At 41.1% G+C, this 21,691-nt stretch overlaps 3 protein-coding genes and 1 long non-coding RNA gene across 4 annotated transcripts in view; 3 read left to right on the top strand and 1 right to left on the bottom strand.

The window, feature by feature from the left end:
- Nucleotides 1–332: 332 nt before the first annotated feature.
- LOC310859918 (solute carrier family 22 member 4-like) lies at nucleotides 333–8,034 on the bottom strand (the record flags this gene model as incomplete). The annotated part of the gene is made up of 9 exons (XM_083766684.1): nucleotides 333–472; nucleotides 635–728; nucleotides 3,509–3,647; nucleotides 4,474–4,645; nucleotides 4,703–4,848; nucleotides 6,240–6,343; nucleotides 6,771–6,858; nucleotides 7,447–7,697; nucleotides 8,026–8,034. 9 exons carry the CDS (start codon nucleotides 8,032–8,034, stop codon nucleotides 333–335), a joined length of 1,143 nt encoding a protein of 380 aa, XP_083622810.1.
- Nucleotides 8,035–14,057: 6,023 nt separating this feature from the next.
- LOC310859917 (guanine nucleotide-binding protein G(q) subunit alpha-like) lies at nucleotides 14,058–18,251 on the top strand (the record flags this gene model as incomplete). The annotated part of the gene is made up of 8 exons (XM_083766683.1): nucleotides 14,058–14,074; nucleotides 14,340–14,512; nucleotides 15,014–15,198; nucleotides 15,792–15,946; nucleotides 16,070–16,201; nucleotides 16,510–16,639; nucleotides 17,099–17,252; nucleotides 18,061–18,251. The coding sequence occupies exons 2-8, from the start codon at nucleotides 14,392–14,394 to the stop codon at nucleotides 18,249–18,251; spliced, it is 1,068 nt and encodes a 355-aa protein (XP_083622809.1). The 5' UTR covers nucleotides 14,058–14,074; nucleotides 14,340–14,391.
- Nucleotides 18,252–19,755: 1,504 nt separating this feature from the next.
- Nucleotides 19,756–20,912, top strand: LOC310860928. The gene is made up of 3 exons (XR_014569441.1): nucleotides 19,756–19,933; nucleotides 20,250–20,341; nucleotides 20,837–20,912. It is a non-coding gene; the product is annotated as an uncharacterized lncRNA (long non-coding RNA).
- Nucleotides 20,913–21,040: 128 nt separating this feature from the next.
- Nucleotides 21,041–21,691, top strand: part of LOC310860927 (guanine nucleotide-binding protein G(q) subunit alpha-like) — a 6,130-nt gene continuing 5,479 nt past the window's right edge. The window contains exon 1 of the mRNA XM_083768139.1: nucleotides 21,041–21,177. Coding sequence (XP_083624265.1) covers nucleotides 21,057–21,177 — 121 coding nt within the window. The 5' untranslated portion in view covers nucleotides 21,041–21,056. The remainder of the gene's footprint in view (nucleotides 21,178–21,691) is intronic.

Raw genomic sequence — 21,691 nt, 5'->3', positions numbered from 1 at the left:
TCATTAAGTATACCTGGTTTTCACATTAGCACAGCTGTTGTTGTACAGTACAGTATGATAATGGGGGAGGGGTTAGGGTTATGATGACACTAAAGTGGTGTATTTCGATTGAGCCTTTTGATTCAAAGGCTGTTCTCTTTCAGGAGGAAACAAAATATACACAGGGAAGACATATTTGAATAGTATAACCACACCTGGGGGTCTATTAGAGTAATGTTAACTGCATAGACACATACAAAACAGAAAAAGTACAACAATCACAGCACTCCGTCTTTAAGGACCTGGCTGAGGCAAAGTCATGACTGAGAAATGGCAACTCTATGAGGGAAAACCTACTGGACCAGCGGTTTAGTGTGAGGGATGAGATCTGGTAGTTCCTGGTCTTTGGTTTCGGGTAGCAAAAGGCTCAGAAGGCCAGCTGCGACAGTGGCTCCACCCATCAGGAAGTAAGGGAGGAACTTGTTGAATGTACCTAGAATGACAATATTATCAATCAGTGTTAGCAATGGGCTGTAAGAAGTCACAAGTAAATATTTGTACATGTCTTCAAGAAATGGTAAAGATTACAGATTTATAAGCAAAACGCACGCACACTCTCTCTCTCTCTCTCTCTCTCTCTCTCTCTCTCTCTCACCAATGAAAGCGATGTATGGCGCCAAAGCACTGCCTATGCGGGCAGACATGGACAGGGCTCCTAGCGACATGTGTCTCACTACAGTGGGGAAGAGCTCCGTGGAGTAGAGGTAGAGGAAATTATATGCTCCTGTCACTCCTGTCTTCCCTCCCATCACCAGGACCCGAGTTAGAATGGACAAATCTGAGAGGAGAGGAGAGGAGAGGAGAGGAGAGGAGAGGAGAGGAGAGGAGAGGAGAGGAGAGGAGAGGAGAGGAGAGGAGAGGAGAGGAGAGGAGAGGCATCAATGTGAAGTGTGAACTATTCTCCTTTGTAGAAACATTTCAAAGGACATACAGCTTAGTGATGTCAGTCTTTTTTCTGAAAATTAATACTTTTTTCTACTCACACCCACTACACAGTTTTGAATCATATACCGGACCAAACCTATGTACCAACTCCAACCCATGAAGTCACCAATTGTAGCTTGTGCTCTCTACCCCTGTGTGTATAGTTACGATTTTGTTTCTATGAATTTCTGCTGTAGGCCTACTTTAATAGAGAGACAGAGAGAGAGGGGGAGGGGTGGATGAAGAGGGAGAGAGAGAGGAAGTGTGTGTGTGCGTGCATGTGTGTGTACCATCAGGTATGAGCTTGACCAGCAGCAGTAGAACATGTGTGTGTACCATCAGGTATGAGCTTGACCAGCAACAGTAGAACCCCAGACAGCAGCATAGTGAAGGGCAGGGGGAAACGCCGTGGAGTGTAGCGTATCACAAACCAAATACAGATGTTACTTAGAAACTCAGTCGCTCCGGAAACCAGGCAGTTGACGTAAGGGTCTCCATCCATGTTTGGTGTGTTTAAAGACATTCCATAATATGTCATGGAAGTCACAATCCTAAATGATGGAGAGAGAGAGGGGGGGGGGGGGGGGGTGGCTTTGACTAATTGATTCTTCTATATGGCTGCTATAGAATGAATACCTTTCTTTCTCCTTCTTTTTTTCTTTTTTTTACAGTTTGACAGATTGGAACAGGGGCGCCAGATGAGTTATTTTCCCTCTACTTTCACCAACAAACATATCTACTACTACTAAGTACAATATCATGATCAATACCATAGTCAGGCACCATAGAAAACAGGTAAGCACCATAGTAAGCACCATAGAAAACAGGTAAGCACCATAGTAAGCACCATAGAAAACAGGTAAGCACCATAGTAAGCACCATAGAAAACAGGTAAGCACCATAGAAAACAGACAGGGATACTATAAGAAGCACCAGTCTAACATGGCATTCAATGTTTTTTACACTGGACGTCACAGAGTAGCATGGCTTTCTAATATTTTTTGTTTTTATATTGGTGTAGTAAAACTACGAATGATGAAAAAATATCTAACATATAGGAGGCAGAGCCGTCTACAAATAGGTCTGTCTAGTTAGACCTACTGGGCCTAATCTCGCATCCTGCTGGACTGATCAGTGCCAATTAACTATCTTGGCACTTTCTTGTTGGTCTACAATATGATTGTACAAATGTCCCAATAAAGCATCCTGTGTGTTTACCAGATGAACATGGTGATTATGGTGAGGTTTCTTATGTTGCTCGTTCGAACCAAGTCTAGCCAGGTGTACAGATGTTGGCTATGTGCAGGACTTGCATCCTATACCCAGATACAAAGAGAGAGAGAGAGAGAGAGAGAGAGAGAGAGAGAGAGAGAGAGAGAGAGAGAGAGAGAGAGAGAGAGAGAGAGAGAGAGGGAGAGAGAAAAAGAGAGAGAGAGATACAAAGAGAGAGTGAAAGAGAGAGAGAGAGAGAGAGAGGGAGAGAGAAAGAAAGAGAGAGAGAGAGAGAGAGAGATACAAAGAGAGAGAGAGAGAGAGAGAGAGAGAGAGAGAGGAGAGAGAGAGAGAGAGAGAGAGAGAGAGAGATGACGTTAGATGTATGGCCTCCATACAGACAGAGACAGATGTGGACAGCCCTGCTGTCTCACTTGAACTGTCAAACATGCAGAGATGGCCGAAAATAAATGTTCTTATTTTGATACATTACAATCGACAAATACTGGAAAAAGAAATATCTTAATATACGCATTTTGTATTTTGGAAATACATGAAAAGACATTTTTTTAAATAAATACTGATACAATGATTAGTCAATTCTAAATTGACTGCAAAATATTAGATTAATTGCCAATATCAGAATTTCTAAGAATAAATTCATACAAGCAGAGAGTTTTAACATCGGGAGGAACCTGTGTAGTTTATGGCTTCTCCAACAGTAGTGGCAACATAAAAAAAAACAAAAAAAAAAACGGAATGTCAAAATATCTACACAAGGCTGCTGTACTTTATACCTCTCATACTTTAAATGCTTAGTATGAGGTATAAAGTACAGCAGCCTTGTGTTCATAAATCAGAAAGATTGGGTATTGGGTAAGACTGACGGTATCTGACGGTATCTTTCAGGACCTTTCACTGCTTTTATTTGTCTCAACCATTACTCTATGACAGACAGGAGGGCAGAGAAGAAGGAGGAGGGAGGGGGTGCAGTGGGCCGAAACTCCATATCTCGTTGCAAAATAATAATGAGCAAGAACTTCAAGAAGCTAAGCAGAGCCTGTAATCTCCTCGCTCCATAGGTCAAAATGACCCCTTTGAGGCTTTCTTTATGCCAGTAAGTTGTACAAAGTGAAACATAGCTCTAAACTAAACTAAATATAAGAGATGTGTTCAATGGAAACAATAATTACTAAATATTCCTTTATAACAAACATGCCTTTAAAATATGATTTTAAAATATTTTTAATGTTATCTTGCAACCCATTTTGTCACTCACCTAAATTATTTTGCTCTTTATTTGGACAAAACATGCATGTGTGTGTACTTGTACCATAAGTGGAGTAACTTCTTGTTTGAAGATAACCTCGGGTGCCATGACTCCATTCTTCTTTGCTGCAGCCCTGATAATAAGCTCTGCTTCCTTGATACGACCTTGAGCCAATAGCCAGCGAGGAGACTCTGGGATAAACCTATAGCCATTGGACAGAATTAGAACTTTACCACAAAATAGAGAATAGACGATCATGCTCACAATGCATCATGATGGGAATTACCTTGCTAAAGTTCATTTTTTGCAGTTCTTGCACATTCAAGATCTTCGTGCTAAGCATTACTTCATGGCGAATGACACCAATGTGATAATTTTGTAAACCTGCATGTGATTGGTCTCTCAAGGTGTTCATGAATTATATTGTGCTGGCAATTAATGTAGTAGGGCAGTAGGCTACCATGGACAGTTTTGAAAGTTTGGCCGAGGTATACAAACCTCCTGTGTCTATTTAAACTCCCATTCCCTTGTGTTCCCTGCTATTATATAGATACAAGTAAGACGCGCAAACGCGGGAAGCGAACGCAGCTCGTGTGTGTGTGTGGTTGTGTGTGTGGTTGTGTGTGTGTGTGTGTGTGTGTGTGTGTGTGTGTGTGTGCTACAGCTGCGCCCTGTGTGTGTGTGGGTGTGTGTGCTACAGCTGCGCCCTCTGGTGGCGGGCGGGTGGTGTCACAGCGGGACAGACACACAGACACACACACAGACATGATCTGCAGAGTCTCATAGTTAGTGCTCATTGCGTTCGCAATCACTGCGTTCGCAATCACTGCGTTCGCAATTATTTATGTTGTTCCAGTCCTGTGTTTCTGGAGAATAAATCAGTGTTAAATTTGACCAGATTAATGTCTGTGTACTGTAAAGATCTTTGAATTGCCTTGTTATTGAAATATGTTATATGAATGAACTTGCCTTGCCTTAATTACTACTATTCTACTAGACAAATTTCATTCCATACAAGTATGTCTTACCACCACAGAGGTATATAGAGTAGACCAGGAAGAGACAGAGCCACTAGCAGCCATCTCCAGCTCCTGATGTAAAAGGCAAAAAGAGGCAGCAAGGTGTATCCCAGAGAGTAGCCAAAGCCAATTCCAATGATCCCAAAACAGCTCCTCACTTTCTTGGTCAGCAGCTCAGCACCTAGACAGACAGACAGACAGACAGACAGACAGACAGACAGACAGACAGATTCGTCACAGTCCGATTGGAGAGTGTAGTAGATCTCTTTCTGTCTCTTCATCGGACTGTGTTTGTGTATCTCCCTACCCAGTATGAAGGCACAGGTGTAGTTGGCAGCCCTTCCAATAGCCAGTAAGAAGTAGAGGACACAGAACATCTCCCATCTGGAGGAGGCAGCCAGAAGCAGACAAAATACTGTCTGAACTGCCGCAGACACAAAGAAGATCACACGTCGACCGTAACTATGAGTCAATGGAGAGAAAGCATTTATGCCACAGATAACTTCACAGAAACAGATACAGTATATTTTATCGTATGAAGTTAGATCCTTACTGCATGTAGGCCTACTGTCTGTTAGTATGCAAACTTTACATATTTTTTAAGATCTATATCTTTACATGAACAATAGTGTAAAAAGCACATAGTTCAGTTCAGGATACAGCATGCATGTAATGTTTATACGACCTATAGCCATGGGCGGAGCTTGAGGGGGTTCAGGGGGTGCACTGCACCCCCTGGCAAAATAAATAAATAATAATAATAATTCGATCCGACCGATTTTAAATTATAAAATATAAAATCACACCTGTGTGAAGTGAGGTGCCCTCTTATCATTGTACATCATCCAATAAAACAAAAATACAACCTTGAAACACACCTTAGTTACGTCACCAATAATAGTGGTCCCTTATTGGCCAAAGGTTTTCACCAACATACCGACAGCCAATTTGCTCAGGCTCATTTGATGTAAATTCTCCATTCATTGTCAATGGACTTTAATGTTTGTGTTCAGACAGAATCTACACTATAGCTGTTTATATGAGGGGCCAGCGCCCCTCAATAAGTGTATAATATAAGAATTACACTTGTGTGAAGTGAGGGGCGCCCACTGTATTTATATCGGCCACATGGCGTCTTTTGTCGTAATTTAGTGCCTTATAGGCTTGTCTGGCAAATGATTTATGTCATAAATGCTCTAAACAAATATTATAAAGTCCATAGACTTGGCTGCCATATGAGGTAATCTTCAAAAGCCATGCATTGTGGGTAGTGCCCACACAAATTATAGAACAACCTGTGAAAAAACATGTTTGGATTGTGGAGGTAGCGGCTACTTCCTTGGCTTGTGCACAAGACATTTAGCACTGATCAGTCCAGCTGTTTAGCCCCGGACACACAATGTATTAGTATAGACTCAGACAGCTCTCCGCACAGACCCATTCCTAAAGACAGCTTGCCGCCTGCAGAGCCACACCATACAAATTCAATATACATTATACATTATTCAATCCCAACAAACTTTGTTGTGTGTCTTCCACCCCATCTCTCTCCCCGTTTCCTGTCAAGCTACTGTATATATCAATAAAGGCAAAAAAAATAAAAATAATAATCTGTGTGATTTTTTGGAATAAAAATATTTTTTTCTTTATTTGTGTGGTTAAGTCATTGCCAATCCGGTCTCAATAGTGGTGAGCAGGAACATTACTCCTGTGCCAACTGCCATCTGGCTGCCAAATACTTTGTTCATTCTATTAGTGGGAAAGACAGCTCGTACCGGTCAGAGAGGATTCCTGACACAAACGCTCCGGTAAGAATTCCCAGGAAGTACACAGTCATTGTGAACGGGGCTTTCCAGCTGTCATCACACACCAGAGCCCACTACACACGCACGCACGTGCACGCACCACACACGCACACGCACACACACACACACACACACACACACACACACACACACACACACACACACACACACACACACACACACACACACACACACACACACACACACACACACACACACACACACACAAAGGGAGACGGTTCAAGGTCAACACATAATTTCATCATGGTATACTCATGACATGTATTGTATAGGGAATCACGTTTGTTAAAACAGAATATTTTTTACCATGAGAGGATATAGAATGCAGAAAACGTGTAAACTATCAAAAATATTATATTTTTGGATGATGAAAAGATGGCTAGTTCTGAAGTCAAGTGTAGCCTATACTTCTGTTCATGTTTACTTACTTAATTGCTCGACAAAACACTACTCTAAATGTGCATTTTAATTTGTCCAGACCTCAGTAATGATGGTGGACGAGTATCTCTCAGAGCTGAACACCCAGCCATCCACACACCCCTCTGTCTCGTTAGTATGGCTGTTGTACCTGGAACATGTAGACATAGAGACACAGCATTCAGGAAAATGTAAGCTGTTAGTGTCAGAAATCAGAACATAAGTGTGAGTGAATGGTCCCACCTATAAAACTTAGAGCCTTTAAAGGGCTGTATTTTGCGTGTCTTAAGTACCAGGTCTTATTACTTAACTTAAAACCTTGGAGGCGTGATCAATGCCACGAGCATTGACCACGCCTCCAGGTCTTAAGTTAAGTAATAAGACCTGGTACTTAAGACACGCAAAATACAGCCCTATATTGTCTGCAGTCTCCCCTGTACCTCGTCTTGGGTCCTATACTCTCCAATCGGACTGTGATTGTCTGTCTGTCTGTCTGTCTGTCTGTCTGTCTGTCTGTCTGTCTGTCTGTCTGTCTGTCTGTCTGTCTGTCTGTCTGTCTGTCTGTCTGTCTGTCTGTCTGTCTGTCTGTCTGTCTGTCTGTCTGTCTGCCTGCCTGCCTGCCTGCCTGCCTGCCTGCCTGCCTGCCTGCCTGCCTGCCTGCCTGCCTGCCTGTCTGTCTGTCTTTCTTTCCATATTTACTACAGTAAGTATGTAGGAAATGTATCAACTCTGCATTTACCTGGAGCAGCGACTTAGAGTGACTTCCCCTTTCACCTCTTCTAGGGGAATAGATAGATTGAGGTTCAGGCTGAAGGACAGAGAGGACGAGGAGTTGAGGGGAGATAGGCGGCAGTGGTGAGGAGGTATATCAGCGATGAAGACTATGGCCATGCCCACATAACCGCTGGGAACACAGCCGAGGCTTAGGAGGAAGAAGACAGTCTTCTGGAATCGACCCCAGGTGCCAAGAAAAGAGGTGGCCTCCTCGAACTAGATCACAAACAGGCACACATCAACAGTGACATGGAGACATTCAGGGAGCAGAGCACGAGGTAAATAAGTACATGCAAGTACAACATTCTTATCTAATCTACTGTTGTAGTGTGTAGATAATCTACTGTTGTAACACTTCCACATTTCTACATTTGGTAACATTATCATCATTTGGCAATGGATATATAGTATCAACTTAGTATCAACTTGACCTGATAAAAGTTTCCTGATAATGTCAAATAAATTAAAATCGGTAGAGCAGTATTAAAGTCCTCAATACAAAACAATGAAATAACAAAAAGAAAATGTGCATAGGCTACCATACCTTTTCCATGAGGAATGAGCATGAAGAATAAGAAGAGCGTCCCAGGTGACTTGATGCAGTCGTCTCACCTCAATAATGTACGAATGCCACCCATCGGTCCTCTACAATTTTCTCCAAAGTAACTTGAAACGTAACTTGAAAAGCAGCTTTGACGTCAGAACTGAATGTTTGAATGTCAAGTGTGTTGCCAGTTGTTGAAGCTTAATAACTCCCATTGTCAAAAAACCCAAGATAAAGACATTTGTGGTTGACCTTGGTTGGTAGCGGTAAGATAGATAAGGAGGCCTAATACAGAGAGATGCCAGTGTGGGGAATCATAAACATCTCCGCCCCTGAAGGAGATAAGGAGGCGAAACAGAACAGCTATGGGAACATTAAGACTGTGTTATTTGAGGACTCTAAGATAATCTTATGGCTGTGAGAAGAATATACCTACCTGTTCTACAACCTTTGATCTTAAAGGCCATGCATCACACACACACACGCATGCATGCACGCACGCACACACGCACGCACGCACGCACGCACACACACACACACACACACACACACACACACACACACACACACACACACACACACACACACACACACACACACACACACACACACACACACACAACCGGATTCGTTGTCTACATGTTTGCTCCATCTGTATTCATTTGCCTGTCTTGTCTACCTGTTTGCCAGGATGTTAACTTGTTTGATTGATGGTTGTATTGCATATGTGATGTGTCCCACCCACTGTCTCATTACTTTAATCTAAACTGTGTTTGTTTGCTAATGCTTATGTATTGTTGTTGTGTATTAAAGTTTTACCCCAATACCCTATTGTTGGTATTGCATGTGGTCCCTGACCATGCACTAAAATGAAAGGTGAAACCTAACAGTCAAAGAGATATAGCTGCTCCTACAGAGCTTACAGTAACACACACTGGATATTGTGTCAATACTACTGACATATAGTTACTACTACTATGTGTGGATACTGACATATACTAACATGGCATGTGTGGATACTGATATATACTATATATGCATGTCATATGTGGTCAGTGTGTGGATACTGACATTATAGTTACTAACATGTCATGCATGTGTTGCCAAGAACCAAATGGTGGGTTTGTACCAGGGGGGCAGTCAGCCAGATATTTCGTGAAGCCTCATTTGAAATCGGTAGTTCATATAATGGCCTGTTGTGGCGCTGGACCGGACCCAAAAAGCCCCATAGCTCCATAGAGGCCCATGTATTTTGGCCCAACTTCACCTAGACTGTATTACCTTAATAAACATGGTCATGAATACTTTCTTCTTCCAGTCACTAGTTTAAAGTCTCATTTCTAATGTCATAATATTCTTTTGGGAAAATTATGGTCCCATTAATTAAAAAAATGACCATAAAGAAAAAAAAACATCGCGTATGTTCTGAGGGGCGTGGCTACCATTACAGTCTATGATCGGGATTCCCCTCCCACTCGAGTCAAAATAAAAACCAACGGAGAAGAAGGGGGGAAGTCCCGCCTCGTTGTCTGGGCAGCCAATGACCAGCTGGTATACAAAACGGAGCCAGCCAATGGCCAGCTGGTACCAAAGATGGCGACTTACATCAGGAATTAGCATATTATTACAGGCTTCATTTTACGTTCATGTTAGACCCGGGGAACGCTTTGTCCATATTTTTTACAGTCTATGGTTTGTACTCAACAGGTGGTCCGTGGACCACTGGTGGTCTGTGAAGGTATTGCATGTGGTCCCTGAGACCCTGACCATGCATTTAGTAATGTAGCAAAGTGAAGATTTTGTATTTTCTTCAACGGAACAGTGCACTAAACGTTTGTGCTGTTCTGTGGAAGTGCATCAATGTTGTCAGTATTGGGAAGTCTGAGGAAATTCCACAGAAACGGGAGTTAGAAGTGTACCAGCTTGCATGATGGAGTCATTATTATTAAGAAATGTGCCCATACACTGTATAATCATGTCATCATGACCTGCTCTATCAGTACTGTATATCATATAATCATGTCATCATGACCTGCTCTATCAGTACTGTATATCATATAATCATGTCATCATGACCTGCTCTATCAGTACTGTATATCATATAATCATGTCATCATGACCTGTTCTATCAGTACTGTATATCATATAATCATGTCATCATGACCTGCTCTATCAGTACTGTATATCATATAATCATGTCATCATGACCTGCTCTATCAGTACTGTATATCATATAATCATGTCATCATGACCTGCTCTATCAGTACTGTATATCATATAATCATGTCATCATGACCTGCTCTATCAGTACTGTATATCATATAATCATGTCATCATGACCTGCTCTATCAGTACTGTATATCATATAATCATGTCATCATGACCTGCTCTATCAGTACTGTATATCATATAATCATCTCATCATGCTCTATCAGTACGTAGGTCCCCTCCTACTGTATATCAGTTAACTGAGTTTAATGGAAGGTTGGAATGTTGGCTCGTATATTTCAGTTAAATAATGCCTGGGCTTGATATAATTTGTTGCGCGTAGTATTGTGCAATGAATTTCATTCGTGCAATGAATTAATTAAAAGCAGCTTTGACTCCTCATGCATAGAAGGAAGCATGAGGTCAGTCCGCTGCCCCCCCAGGATGGCAGAGGAAGTGTAGCGCCCAGGATTACATTAAATAATTGACACTGGGTGAAAAAATGGGTTGCAAAATCGTGGGATAAAAAAAAAATTAAAAGAAAATTCCATATAATTCTAATATTTTCTTACATTTGATGGACTTTTGAACTTTATTATTCCAACATATTTTAATACATTTAACAAAGGCATTTTATTTATATTTTAAACCATTTTCCCATAGACCACCTGCAGGCCTAATATGCCATGTATTGGGCCACTAGTCCGTGGACCATCAGTTGAGAAACAGTATGGGACGGTCTGCTTGCCCCACTTGTCGCAGAACGCTCGCCCCCACCAAGGCGGACCACTCGGCCCGCTTGATGAGAACAGACTATACAGCCCCTAATAATGGGGCCCGGCGGGTCCGACTGTTCCCAGGTCACCAGATTATTGGATCTGACCATTCCGAGGTCACCGGATTTGACTGGTGTGTGTTCTGGGGCAAGCGTTTTTGTATTCGTCCATCCTCATTAGCACCAATTGCAATGCCAATTAGAGACAAGTCAGTTACAATACAAACAGTTAGACTACCAAATGAATTGCATTGGGTGCAATCTGAATGCTAAATAATGTTTGCAGCAGAAGTACACTGACCATCTCTGTCTTGGCTGGAGTTTTGTTTTGGCTCCGACTTTGATGTTTGGTTTTGCATGCAGGAGACGACAGGAACGTGTAAGCCTGCCTTGCCTCTTGCGGATTGTTTACAGAAAATCTGTATCTGTGATCCTGTGAAATGTAATTACTCTAATAGGTCTCGGGGGGGCACTTTGTCCTCAGATTGTGTTTGCTTGTGGCCTGGCTGCTATGCAACTGTCGGATGCTGTCAGTTGAATGCCACGGTCAAATCATCATGTGTGTGTGTTGTCTGTTTTCCCCCAAACATGGTTATAGTCATCTTAATCCAATCCCCACCTCGGATTGTGTGTCTGCATGTCCATTCACCTAACAGTGCATCTGCCTGCCTGTCCATATCTCTTTATATATTGCTGTCTCCCTGCCTGTTAGTACATGTACTTGTGGAACTGGAGACGTGGATCATGATGGCAGTTGCCTCGATCCATAAATACAGCAGAGCAGGAGCATTTACTTTTCTGCTGTGTTCCTTTTATTTTGTAGTATTTAGTGTCCTGGTTTAATTCCTCTCTGTAGTTACTGTTCCCTGTCTTGTCTCACCTGTGACACTGATTATTAGTTTTCTCCACCTGTGTTAGTTAGTCTCCTAGCCAATCCCTATGTTGATTTCCAGTTGAGTTCACTTGTGTCCTTTTATACCCCCCTGTTCCAAGTGTTTCCTTGCTGCTAGTACATTGTGATATGTTGCGTGTCTCATGTCTTGGCATCAGTTCTTTAGTTTACTTGTGGCTTAATGTTTTTGAGTTATTAAACACATTGAACTGACCTGCTCTGCCTCATCCTGCATTTGGGTCCTACTTTCTATCCTGACTCAAACCGTGACAGATCCTACGCTACTAAAATCGGAATCACATGTTGTGGGGCCTTTAGAGCCACCTCCAAAATTGCTTCAGTTTCTGCCCATAGTCATATAGGGGGTGTACAAACGCTACTGTCTGTCGTACAAACTCACTTATATTGGCTAGAGTCAGCAACCCAGCCTGTGCACTTTTCTAGTTTTAATCCGTTATCAAATAGGAAGATTGAACCTCTCGAAACAGACAGGCATCAGAGCTTGCAGGCTGCTGTTCTGTTCACTATTGTGTCCTTGAAGGACATGTATTGTACAGTAGTAGAATCTGTCTACAACTATCTACTTCCAGCATATCCATTATTGATAAGCTAAGAGCAAATCAAACTTTATTGATAGAGCAACCCTCGCTGAGTTCTGGTCAGCGAGTTAAAAAAAAACTATTACATTCAAAGAGAGAGATGTATTGTATAAACACGAGTACATTTATGTACTGTATATATAGAGCATGTATCCACATGTGTATGAGACACACACAGACTTACACACATGTAAAGATGAAAGATGTGAGATGATCAAATTAAAATTAAGCCCAGATGTGATCAAATTAAAATTAAGCTCAGAAAAAGGTGAGTCTTGAGTAAAGACTTAAAAACATTGATGATATATCATCCTCTTGCTGCATCTGTCCTTGTGTCTGGTAGCAACTGTCTGCCTCCTTTCTGTCTGTCATTCTGTCTACCCTCACACTCTATTTTGCACCTAGCTATCAGTAATGTTGACTGAGACAGGTTGTACTCAGCTGTCCCGAAATTACTCTCTGTTGAAATCCTTTCTTCTGGAATTGGCTGAGATGTGGAAGATGACTTCCCACCACCATTGCCAGTATCCTGTCTTACAACAACCAGTCAACCACCCCCACAATAGATGATGAATTCACTCCACAAAACACCTGGTGTGTTTTGTGGAGTGATTTCCCAGATGGCATTTTGGTCAAAACAGCGTTTCTTTGACGGCACAGAGCCGGCGATGAGGAACCCCCAAGTGCACTGGCATGGACCCACATTGTAAACAACAGTTGAACGGGACCTGTTAAAGTTCCTAGGATGAGCTCCCTGCCGGATACACCGTTGGATACACCGTTGTCCAGAACCACCACAAAAGGCTCTGGTGAGGCTCTGCCAGTGGACCTCACCTGTACATTCCATTACGTAACATTGAGATTAGGCAACACAAATCATATTTGATACAGAACTCCATATAGGAAAAAAGGTATACAGAGAGACAGATACAGAAATCTCCATATATGGGGACACAGACAGATGGGTGTAACGGATACTCTGACACGGGTACAACGGGTATTGCATAGCCGGGTGGGACATGGAACTTCCATCGTTACCCACTCGTTGAGGAGGCCGACATTAAAACTGGTGTTAGACAGTTACAAGGAAATTTGCATTGCAGAACCAATCCAAAGTCTTTAGGACAGTCCTTTAGGACATGATTGGTCTTCAAAGCACTAGGCGTAGGTTTGTTATTAATTGAAATTATATATAAACAACTTGATAAGGCTATGTTTATACCTCCTTTACAGCAGTAGCACCCTCCTCTCCTCTGCTCCGCTATCTTCACTCATACACACACAGCTGCGCCCATCCCTCGTACTCGACATCTGCTCGCACACTACCGTAAACATTACCATAGACGGTTGACCGTAAAGACACTTGTAAAGCTTTCCCAGCAGAGCACAACCTTTGTGTAATCGGGAAGTCACATGATGATCTTGTTTTTGTTTTTTCTTTGTCCTATGCAGAACAGAAGTAGGGGGTGGGTTATAATAATAATAGAAGAAGCAGTGGAAAGATGGACAGAGGAAGGTATTTGTACTGCTGAATCAGCCAATATTTCACACAAGACCTGAACTCAGCTATCAGGGGTAAGGACTTGTTACTTCACAATCTACTTGTTGCACAGTGTGATTACAAGTTCAATCTAGAATAAAGGCAATATGTAACCATATAATTTACTTTGATTGTCATGGTCGGTCAGTGAACACTTTTTATTTTGAGGAAAATATTATAAGCGTAGAAAAGTGATATATATAGCCTATATGCAATTTAATTTAAGATATTGATGTGTTTATTCAATATGGGTACATTATTGAATAAGTGTATTTGTGTCATATCCTGTGCACTTTGCAGGAATTAAGGGCTAGCCTATATCCAAAAGTGAGGCTCATCGAGTGTTGGGTCCATGGCTGTCTGCTGTCTCAGTGAGGAGGATAAAGAGGCTCGTCGAATCAATAAGGAGATAGAGAGACAGCTCAGTCGGGACAAAAATAATTCCCTAAAAGAATACAAGCTCCTTTTCCTTGGTATAATACTGACCAAATAAACCATACTGTATGTGTATTGTACAAATGTAATGAACCATGAGAGATGTAGGCACTTCATATACATTTGTCAAAACCATAAGTAGGCCTACTGTAATTGCAGTAGTTAAAACATTTCAAAAAAATAATTTACAATTTAGGCATTTAGCAGACACTCTAAATCCAGAGCGATTTACAGTAGGCAAGATAAACACAAGGTATTACATCAAATGCATAGAAATAGTAATCTAGACTGTATCTAAAATTATATTCTAAAATAATCTTGTTTTGAAATTATAGACTATACAACTATAGGATGCCATTGAACCAACATGCTTAGACATCTGTCTATACCAGCTAGACCGATGCCATAGACATTTTTGCAACATTTTTCTTTTTTTTTTTATGAATTAATAGCATTCACAAAAGAAAACTTGAAATACAAATGAACAGACACTGAACTATACCACTTTGGACAGCATATTTATGTTTGTCACTTTTTAGGGACTGGTGAGAGTGGGAAGAGCACATTTCTCAAACAAATGAGAATAATTCATGGTTCTGGATACTCTGAGGAGGACAGGAAATGCTTCACCAAGCTGATCTATCAGAACATCTTCACAGCAATGCAGTCTATAATTCATGCTATGACCACACTACATATCCCGTACACGTATGAACGCAACAAGGTACAGTAATGGTTTTATTTCAGTGTATTTACAACAGGAATACAACAAACATAATATACTGTACATACATACATACATACATACATACATACATACATACATACATACATACATACATACATAGGTATGCGGTCTAGCTTAAACTTGGACTCAGGGGAGTGGACGCCTCTGCCTTGCATAGTCCCCAGTGAATAGGCAGTTTGCCCTTCACTGGTAACCCTATTTTGGACTCATTTTAAATATATGAAGGTATTGCGGGCAGGGATTTTTACAAAAAAGCCTCCCCTTTTAAAATACATACACACATACATACCTACATACATACATTTCAGAAGTTTTAGCAGTTTTTAAGGACCCACTTTTAGGCCAGTGCACCAGAGCAAACTCTTGCCTTTTTTTTTTAACCCTACCCATTTTAACCAAATACATACATACATACATACATACATACATACATACATACATACATACATACATACATACATACATACATACATACATACATACATACATACATACATACATACATACAGTATATGGCATTATGGATGGAATTATGAATTATGATGTCTTCTCTGCTTCTGCTTGTTCAGGCCTATGCCAGTTCAGTCAGTGAGGTAGATGTGGAAAAGGTCACAACATTTATGAATCCATATGTTGAAGCCATCAAGAGCCTATGGACTGACCCTGGGATCCAGCAATGCTACAGTCGGAAGAGAGAATACCAGATCTCAGACTCAGCCAGATAGTGGGTGGACACAGAGAGAGACCAAAACAACTGTCTCAGACTTTGTCAACAATTGTATTACTTACTGTACCACTGATTCTGAGGGTTCTTCCTTCTTTCTGTCCCCTCTTCATGTGTGTACAGCTATCTCAATACCCTTGACCGCATCACTGATTCTGCATATGTGCCAACACAGCAGGATGTCCTGAGGGCCAGGGTTCCCACCTCAGGTATCATGGAGTACTGTTTTGCCCTCAGACAGGGCTGCGTCTTCAGGTGAGCTTAGTTATAACATATATATAATATAATAATGTAACTTAGTTATAACTATAACTATTAGTATAGTGTGCACCTCGGGGCACAGATCTCTGCTAGGCCTGTTTGAATTCTCAGGGCTGTGTCAGTCATGGGGTGCAGTCCTCAAGACACGCAGAAGCCGTGGGGGGGGGGATAAAGTTTGTATGACAGACAAATCTGCCCTGTATGGGCAGAAGTGAACGTGATTGTGGAGGTGCGTTGTGCGTTCCAGCGAGGATAACCTCATTGGAACGCACAACGCCAATGTCCTAACCCTGTATTTCTAGGATGGTAGATGTCGGTGGTCAGCGTTCGGAGAGGAGAAAGTGGATCCATTGTTTTGATAAAGTTACCTCTATCATGTTCCTGGTAGCCCTCAGCGAGTATGACCAGGTCCTTGTTGAATCTGTCAATGAGGTAAGACTGAGACTGTAGTGTACTGATAATGTTTGTGTACAAGGCAGCTTAAAAGCCCTTCTCAACACTCTCCTGGCTCTCAGTCTATTTTCTATACGGCCCAACAAAGTATGGCAGCACATTATTCCTTAATTTCCTTTATACACTGTGATTCAGCGAAGACCCACTGCGATTGGCAGTTCTTCCTTGTTCTTCCTGTTGCCCAACATCTTCCTTGCATCTTTCCAACTATGCCTAAGACTAATTGGGGTAAAAATAGATTTGAACCTCTAATCTTGGGAACATGAAACGAATGTGAGCATTCTACAAAGTTTGCATGGTTGATCATGGTTTTCTGTGTGTGTGTGTGTGTGTGTGTGTGTGTGTGTGTGTGTGTGTGTGTGTGTGTGTGTGTGTGTGTGTGTGTGTGCGTGTGTGCGTGCGTGCGTGCGTGCGTGCGTGCATGCTTATTCACTACAGAATCGAATGGAGGAAAGTAAAGCCTTGTTCCAGACAATAATAACCTATTTTCAGTTTCATAAGATCGCTGTCATCTTGTTTCTGAATAAGATAGACTTACTGGAGGAAAAGATCATGTTTTCACATTTGATGGACTACTTCCCTGAATATGATGGTGAGATATGGCCACAACATGTCACTCTAATTAGCATGAACTTTCTTATAGTCATGAATAGATAAGCATATTATGGTCTAGTCTCCACCAGGCCGAAGGCTTGGGGAGAGAGTATGTTTTGCACTCCGTCCGTGTGTCCGTCCGTCCATCCGTCCGTCCGTCCGTCCGTCCGTCCGTCCATCTGTTATCAGCTAATCTCCGGCACCGTTAACCCGGTCGATGCCAAACTTTGCACACACACTCCCTAGATGCCAACAATGAACCTCTGAATTTTCCAAAACAGCCTGTTATAGCGCCACCAGGAGGCCGACTTTTGTAAAACCCATTGTTTTATAATATTACTCCTCCATATTTTGTCCAAAAATCCAGCAAATCGTTACACAGTATCTCTATAGTCATGTGCTCAAGTCAGATCTGTCCGATATTTCATATTCCATCCTGATTGGCTAACATTGGCTCTCAAAATTTGCAGGATTGGCCCGTTTTGAACAAAAAGCCTCAAATCATGAACGCTGCCTGCAATTTACGTGAAATCTTTCACATACTTTCCTAGTAACTAGGCTGAGGAATATATCCCACCCTTTTCACATTGGCCTGTTATTAATTATGTATTAAAATGTATTATATATTTTCTGTTGTGATAAATATCTTTTTATTTAAATGTATTGCTATTTGTATTGTTGGCCTACTGTTTGTAAGTCTCTGTACCCTTGGTGTGTACAGCAACAATGTATCAATCTATTTCATTTTAATTGAAGCTATTTATAAGCATTGAATTCACATGCAGTGCCATGTCTCTTTTTACCAGGTCCCCAACAGGATGCCCAGGCAGCAAGAGAATTCATATTGAATATGTTTTTAGATCTGAATCCAGATCAGAGAAAAGTAATGTACTCACACTTCACCTGTGCCACAGACACAGATAACATTAGGTTTGTCTTCCTCGCTGTCAAACACTACATCTTGCAGATCAACCTAGAGGATAACAACCTTTTATAAAGCACCACTGTAAAACATTCAGCCACCAAAAGCATTTATCCCATCACTTCTTCTATATACATTGATAGATCACAATAATATGTGGTGCTCCACCGAGCGCATATCACTGCCAGGCTGGGTGGCCTAACCTGGGCTGTGACTGTGTAAGTTGTGGTATAGCCATTGAAGCTGTGGTGGAAATAGCTTTTCTACTGTACGGTTCACGTTCACGGTTTGCATTTATTGGCAGCCTCATTGGCCAGAAGTGAAAGTGCTTTTGGTGGTGCGCTCATAGAGCCCCCTCATTATTCGATTCCAGTTTGGAGTTTGAATTGAATTCATTATATATGGTGCTTTTTAGTAATAACTAGGCCCCTCCCACTACTTTACTATGCAGGGTGGTGGCAGTCATCATTAGGCCTGACTTGTTATACTCATAAACATGTCTTTTAGTTGATTTAATTTATAGTATTTTTTATGTTTGTATTAGCTCATGTTGTCATAACTTTTGAAGGTACTTTATTTTAAGCAGTATATTATTGGTTAAAGCTGTTGTGGACTAGGGACCAGTTTATTGTAACTGCATGTGACAAGTTTGGTTGAATCAATCAAATTTACGAAATTTGGGAATGTGAAGAATACTGTGTTGATTTTGAATAAGAGATAAGATTGTATCTTAAAGCATTTATTGTCATTTTGTGAACATCTCTGAGCTTATTGGGTTTGGATTCAAGTAACTGAAAAGTCTTTAAAAAACAGAGAAAGTAAAGAAACCCTACCGGCATTACTTTTACTGTTTATTTATATATTAATAAAGTCTGACACAGAGAGAAACAAGTAACAACCAAATCAAGTCTTTCTCCTTTTTATTCAGGTTGACCTGCAAATAATCACATACAAATTGTATGACTCTAAAAGATTATATTTTTATGTATAATTATGTGCAGATAGACATGGTAGAGATAGACAGATAGATCAGTATGACATTTTTTTGCACATTACTCTATAGATGTGTTCCAAATGTGTAGGAGTAAATAACTGAAAATGTTGTTAGGTACAGTGTGGCCTTTATTTTATATTTTTTATGGAGGGACAGACAGTAGGCTGACAGGAAATGGGGAGAGAGATGGGGGGGAAGACATGCAGTGAGGGCCGTCGGGATCGGGAGTCGAACCCGCGGCACACTGCCAGACTGGATTACCAGCCAAGGCGCCTGGACCACTGAGCCATGGCCCAGGCAAGCTTTACCTTTATAGTGCCTTTTCAAGTGGGTTGGAAGCTTGGCAGAAGAGCCTGCACAATAGAATGCTAACTGTAAGCTACAAATTCAACCGATGCTATTTAACAATGAATGTTCTTGGCATTATGTTTTAATATCCATTCTTTACTCTGCTCCACTGTCTTGGCTCTACAAGTACAAACACGACTGCCCCACCCTCTGCCTTTCCCATCAGAGCACAACCCTCATCATGCAGACAGCAAGTCACATGGTCAACTTCATTGTATTTCCTCGTATACGCAGCTCAGAAACAGCTAGGGAGTGGGATACATGGGATAGGGTCTGTCAGTCTGATAGAAGGGACAAGGCAAATGTGAGCACTGGAAATATGAACAGAGGGACCTTTCATTTCCATTCAGTGTATGTGTTTTTGTACTGCTGCCCAATATCTCACATCAACACTTGAACTCACCTATCATCAGGGGTAAGGACTTGTTACTTCATATACTGTTTGGCACAGTGATATAAGTTGTTAAATCTTAGTTATTTATTATTTTTCCTGAATTAAGCAATATTAGGCTACACGAGCGCCTTGTTCCTCACCATATAACAACTGCCGTGGCAATATGATATAATAACAAGGGTAATAAAGTACACCCTCGTCCCTCGGGTGTAATATTGTGATTGTACAACAGTTCTTAATCAAATAAAACACACAATGAAAAATGCATTGATATGGTGGGACAATTTGCTCTCAAAATAACCTTGTGTGTTATCTCTGTTTCCATGGAAATACACAGGATCTGATGGACACATCACTATAGCACTGTTTACTCAGCCAGTTCAGAGTCCAGACCCATTGAGATGGACAGATGGCTCTGGTCCAGCCAATGTGAGCAAATGAGCTAAAACGAACATCAGAGCTTTATAGCTTTGGACGACTGACAGACTGGTTAATCCCGTCTGTGCTGGAAGTTCACTGTGTGTATTTGTTTCCACTGATTGTATTACAGCTGCTGTAACAGCGCCACACAACACTCATACAGTTATGATCCAAATGTCTGTCTGTCTGTCTGTCTGTCTGTCTGTCTGTCTGTCTGTCTGTCTGTCTGTCTGTCTGTCTGTCTGTCTGTCTGTGGTGTCCTTTAAGGTGGGTTTCATACCCTTTATGTGCCTTTGATGACACTGCAAAGAATTACATTAAAACCATCAGTGTCTGTACTAGATTATATGATTTATTTAGATGTTGTAGTGTATATCTTTTTCACGATATAACCACAGACTTTCACATTTCAGACAAGACATCACATCAAATAATTAACAGGATTAACAGACTAAAGACTTCTAATGTGCATAATATACTGTATATTTATATTGCGGCCCACAGAAATAGCGAGGCTTCTGTAAAGGTCCAGTGAATGGGCGCTGAGATATGCACTAATCTACGGCACACTTTTTACAGGCAAGCCTCTTTTTTACCATTCTATAGTGGCCCACCCCTTGATTTAATAACATATTGTTGTATTTATTCAATATGGGTACATTATTTAATGTTTATTTCAATATTTCTAGTTGGTCTGTGTACTTTGCAGGAAGGATCCAGGCTCATGAGTGTTGGTTCCATGGCTGCCTGCTGTTTCAGAAAGAAGGCTGAAGAGAAATTGGAGAGACAGCTCCTTCTTCGGGATAAAAGGAGAGCTCGAGCAGAAACGAATATACTTTTGCTTGGTATAAGACATATCAAATGAACCATTATGGTACAATATTGTATACATTGAGGAATGTACTGTAGGCTATGCAGTTTGTTTATGAGCTAGGATATACAGTACCACTTAACATGAATCCAAACCATTTATTATTGTTCAGTGGGCTTTCTTTTAGTTTAGCATTTTCTGTTAGTGAGATATATTGCCACTGCCATAACAAGCCATGTGATTACCATTAGATGTAGGCTAGATGAAACATATGGTTTAACAAATTAAATATGTTTGGTGTTTTATGCCCCATTATTAGGTTTACAATAAATCATCCACTCAGGCACATTGTTAATTTACACACTACACACTCACCAAACTATGGTTACAGTGACTCCCCAGTTCAAACATATATGACCAGAACCAGCTAATAATGCTTTTCTCAGGACAAGATTAGAATTGAATAGTGCCCAATTATTTTAAAATGTACTATAGAATATTGATACTAAATGTATGACTCTGCCCTCTACTCAGTAATTATACACAAA

Source organism: Protomyctophum parallelum (assembly GCF_964188405.1).
Source record: "Protomyctophum parallelum genome assembly, chromosome: 6".
Taxonomy (NCBI): Eukaryota; Metazoa; Chordata; class Actinopteri; order Myctophiformes; family Myctophidae; genus Protomyctophum; species Protomyctophum parallelum.
Note: the sequence above shows the minus strand (reverse complement) of the source record. Positions and strands in the feature narration are given on the sequence as shown.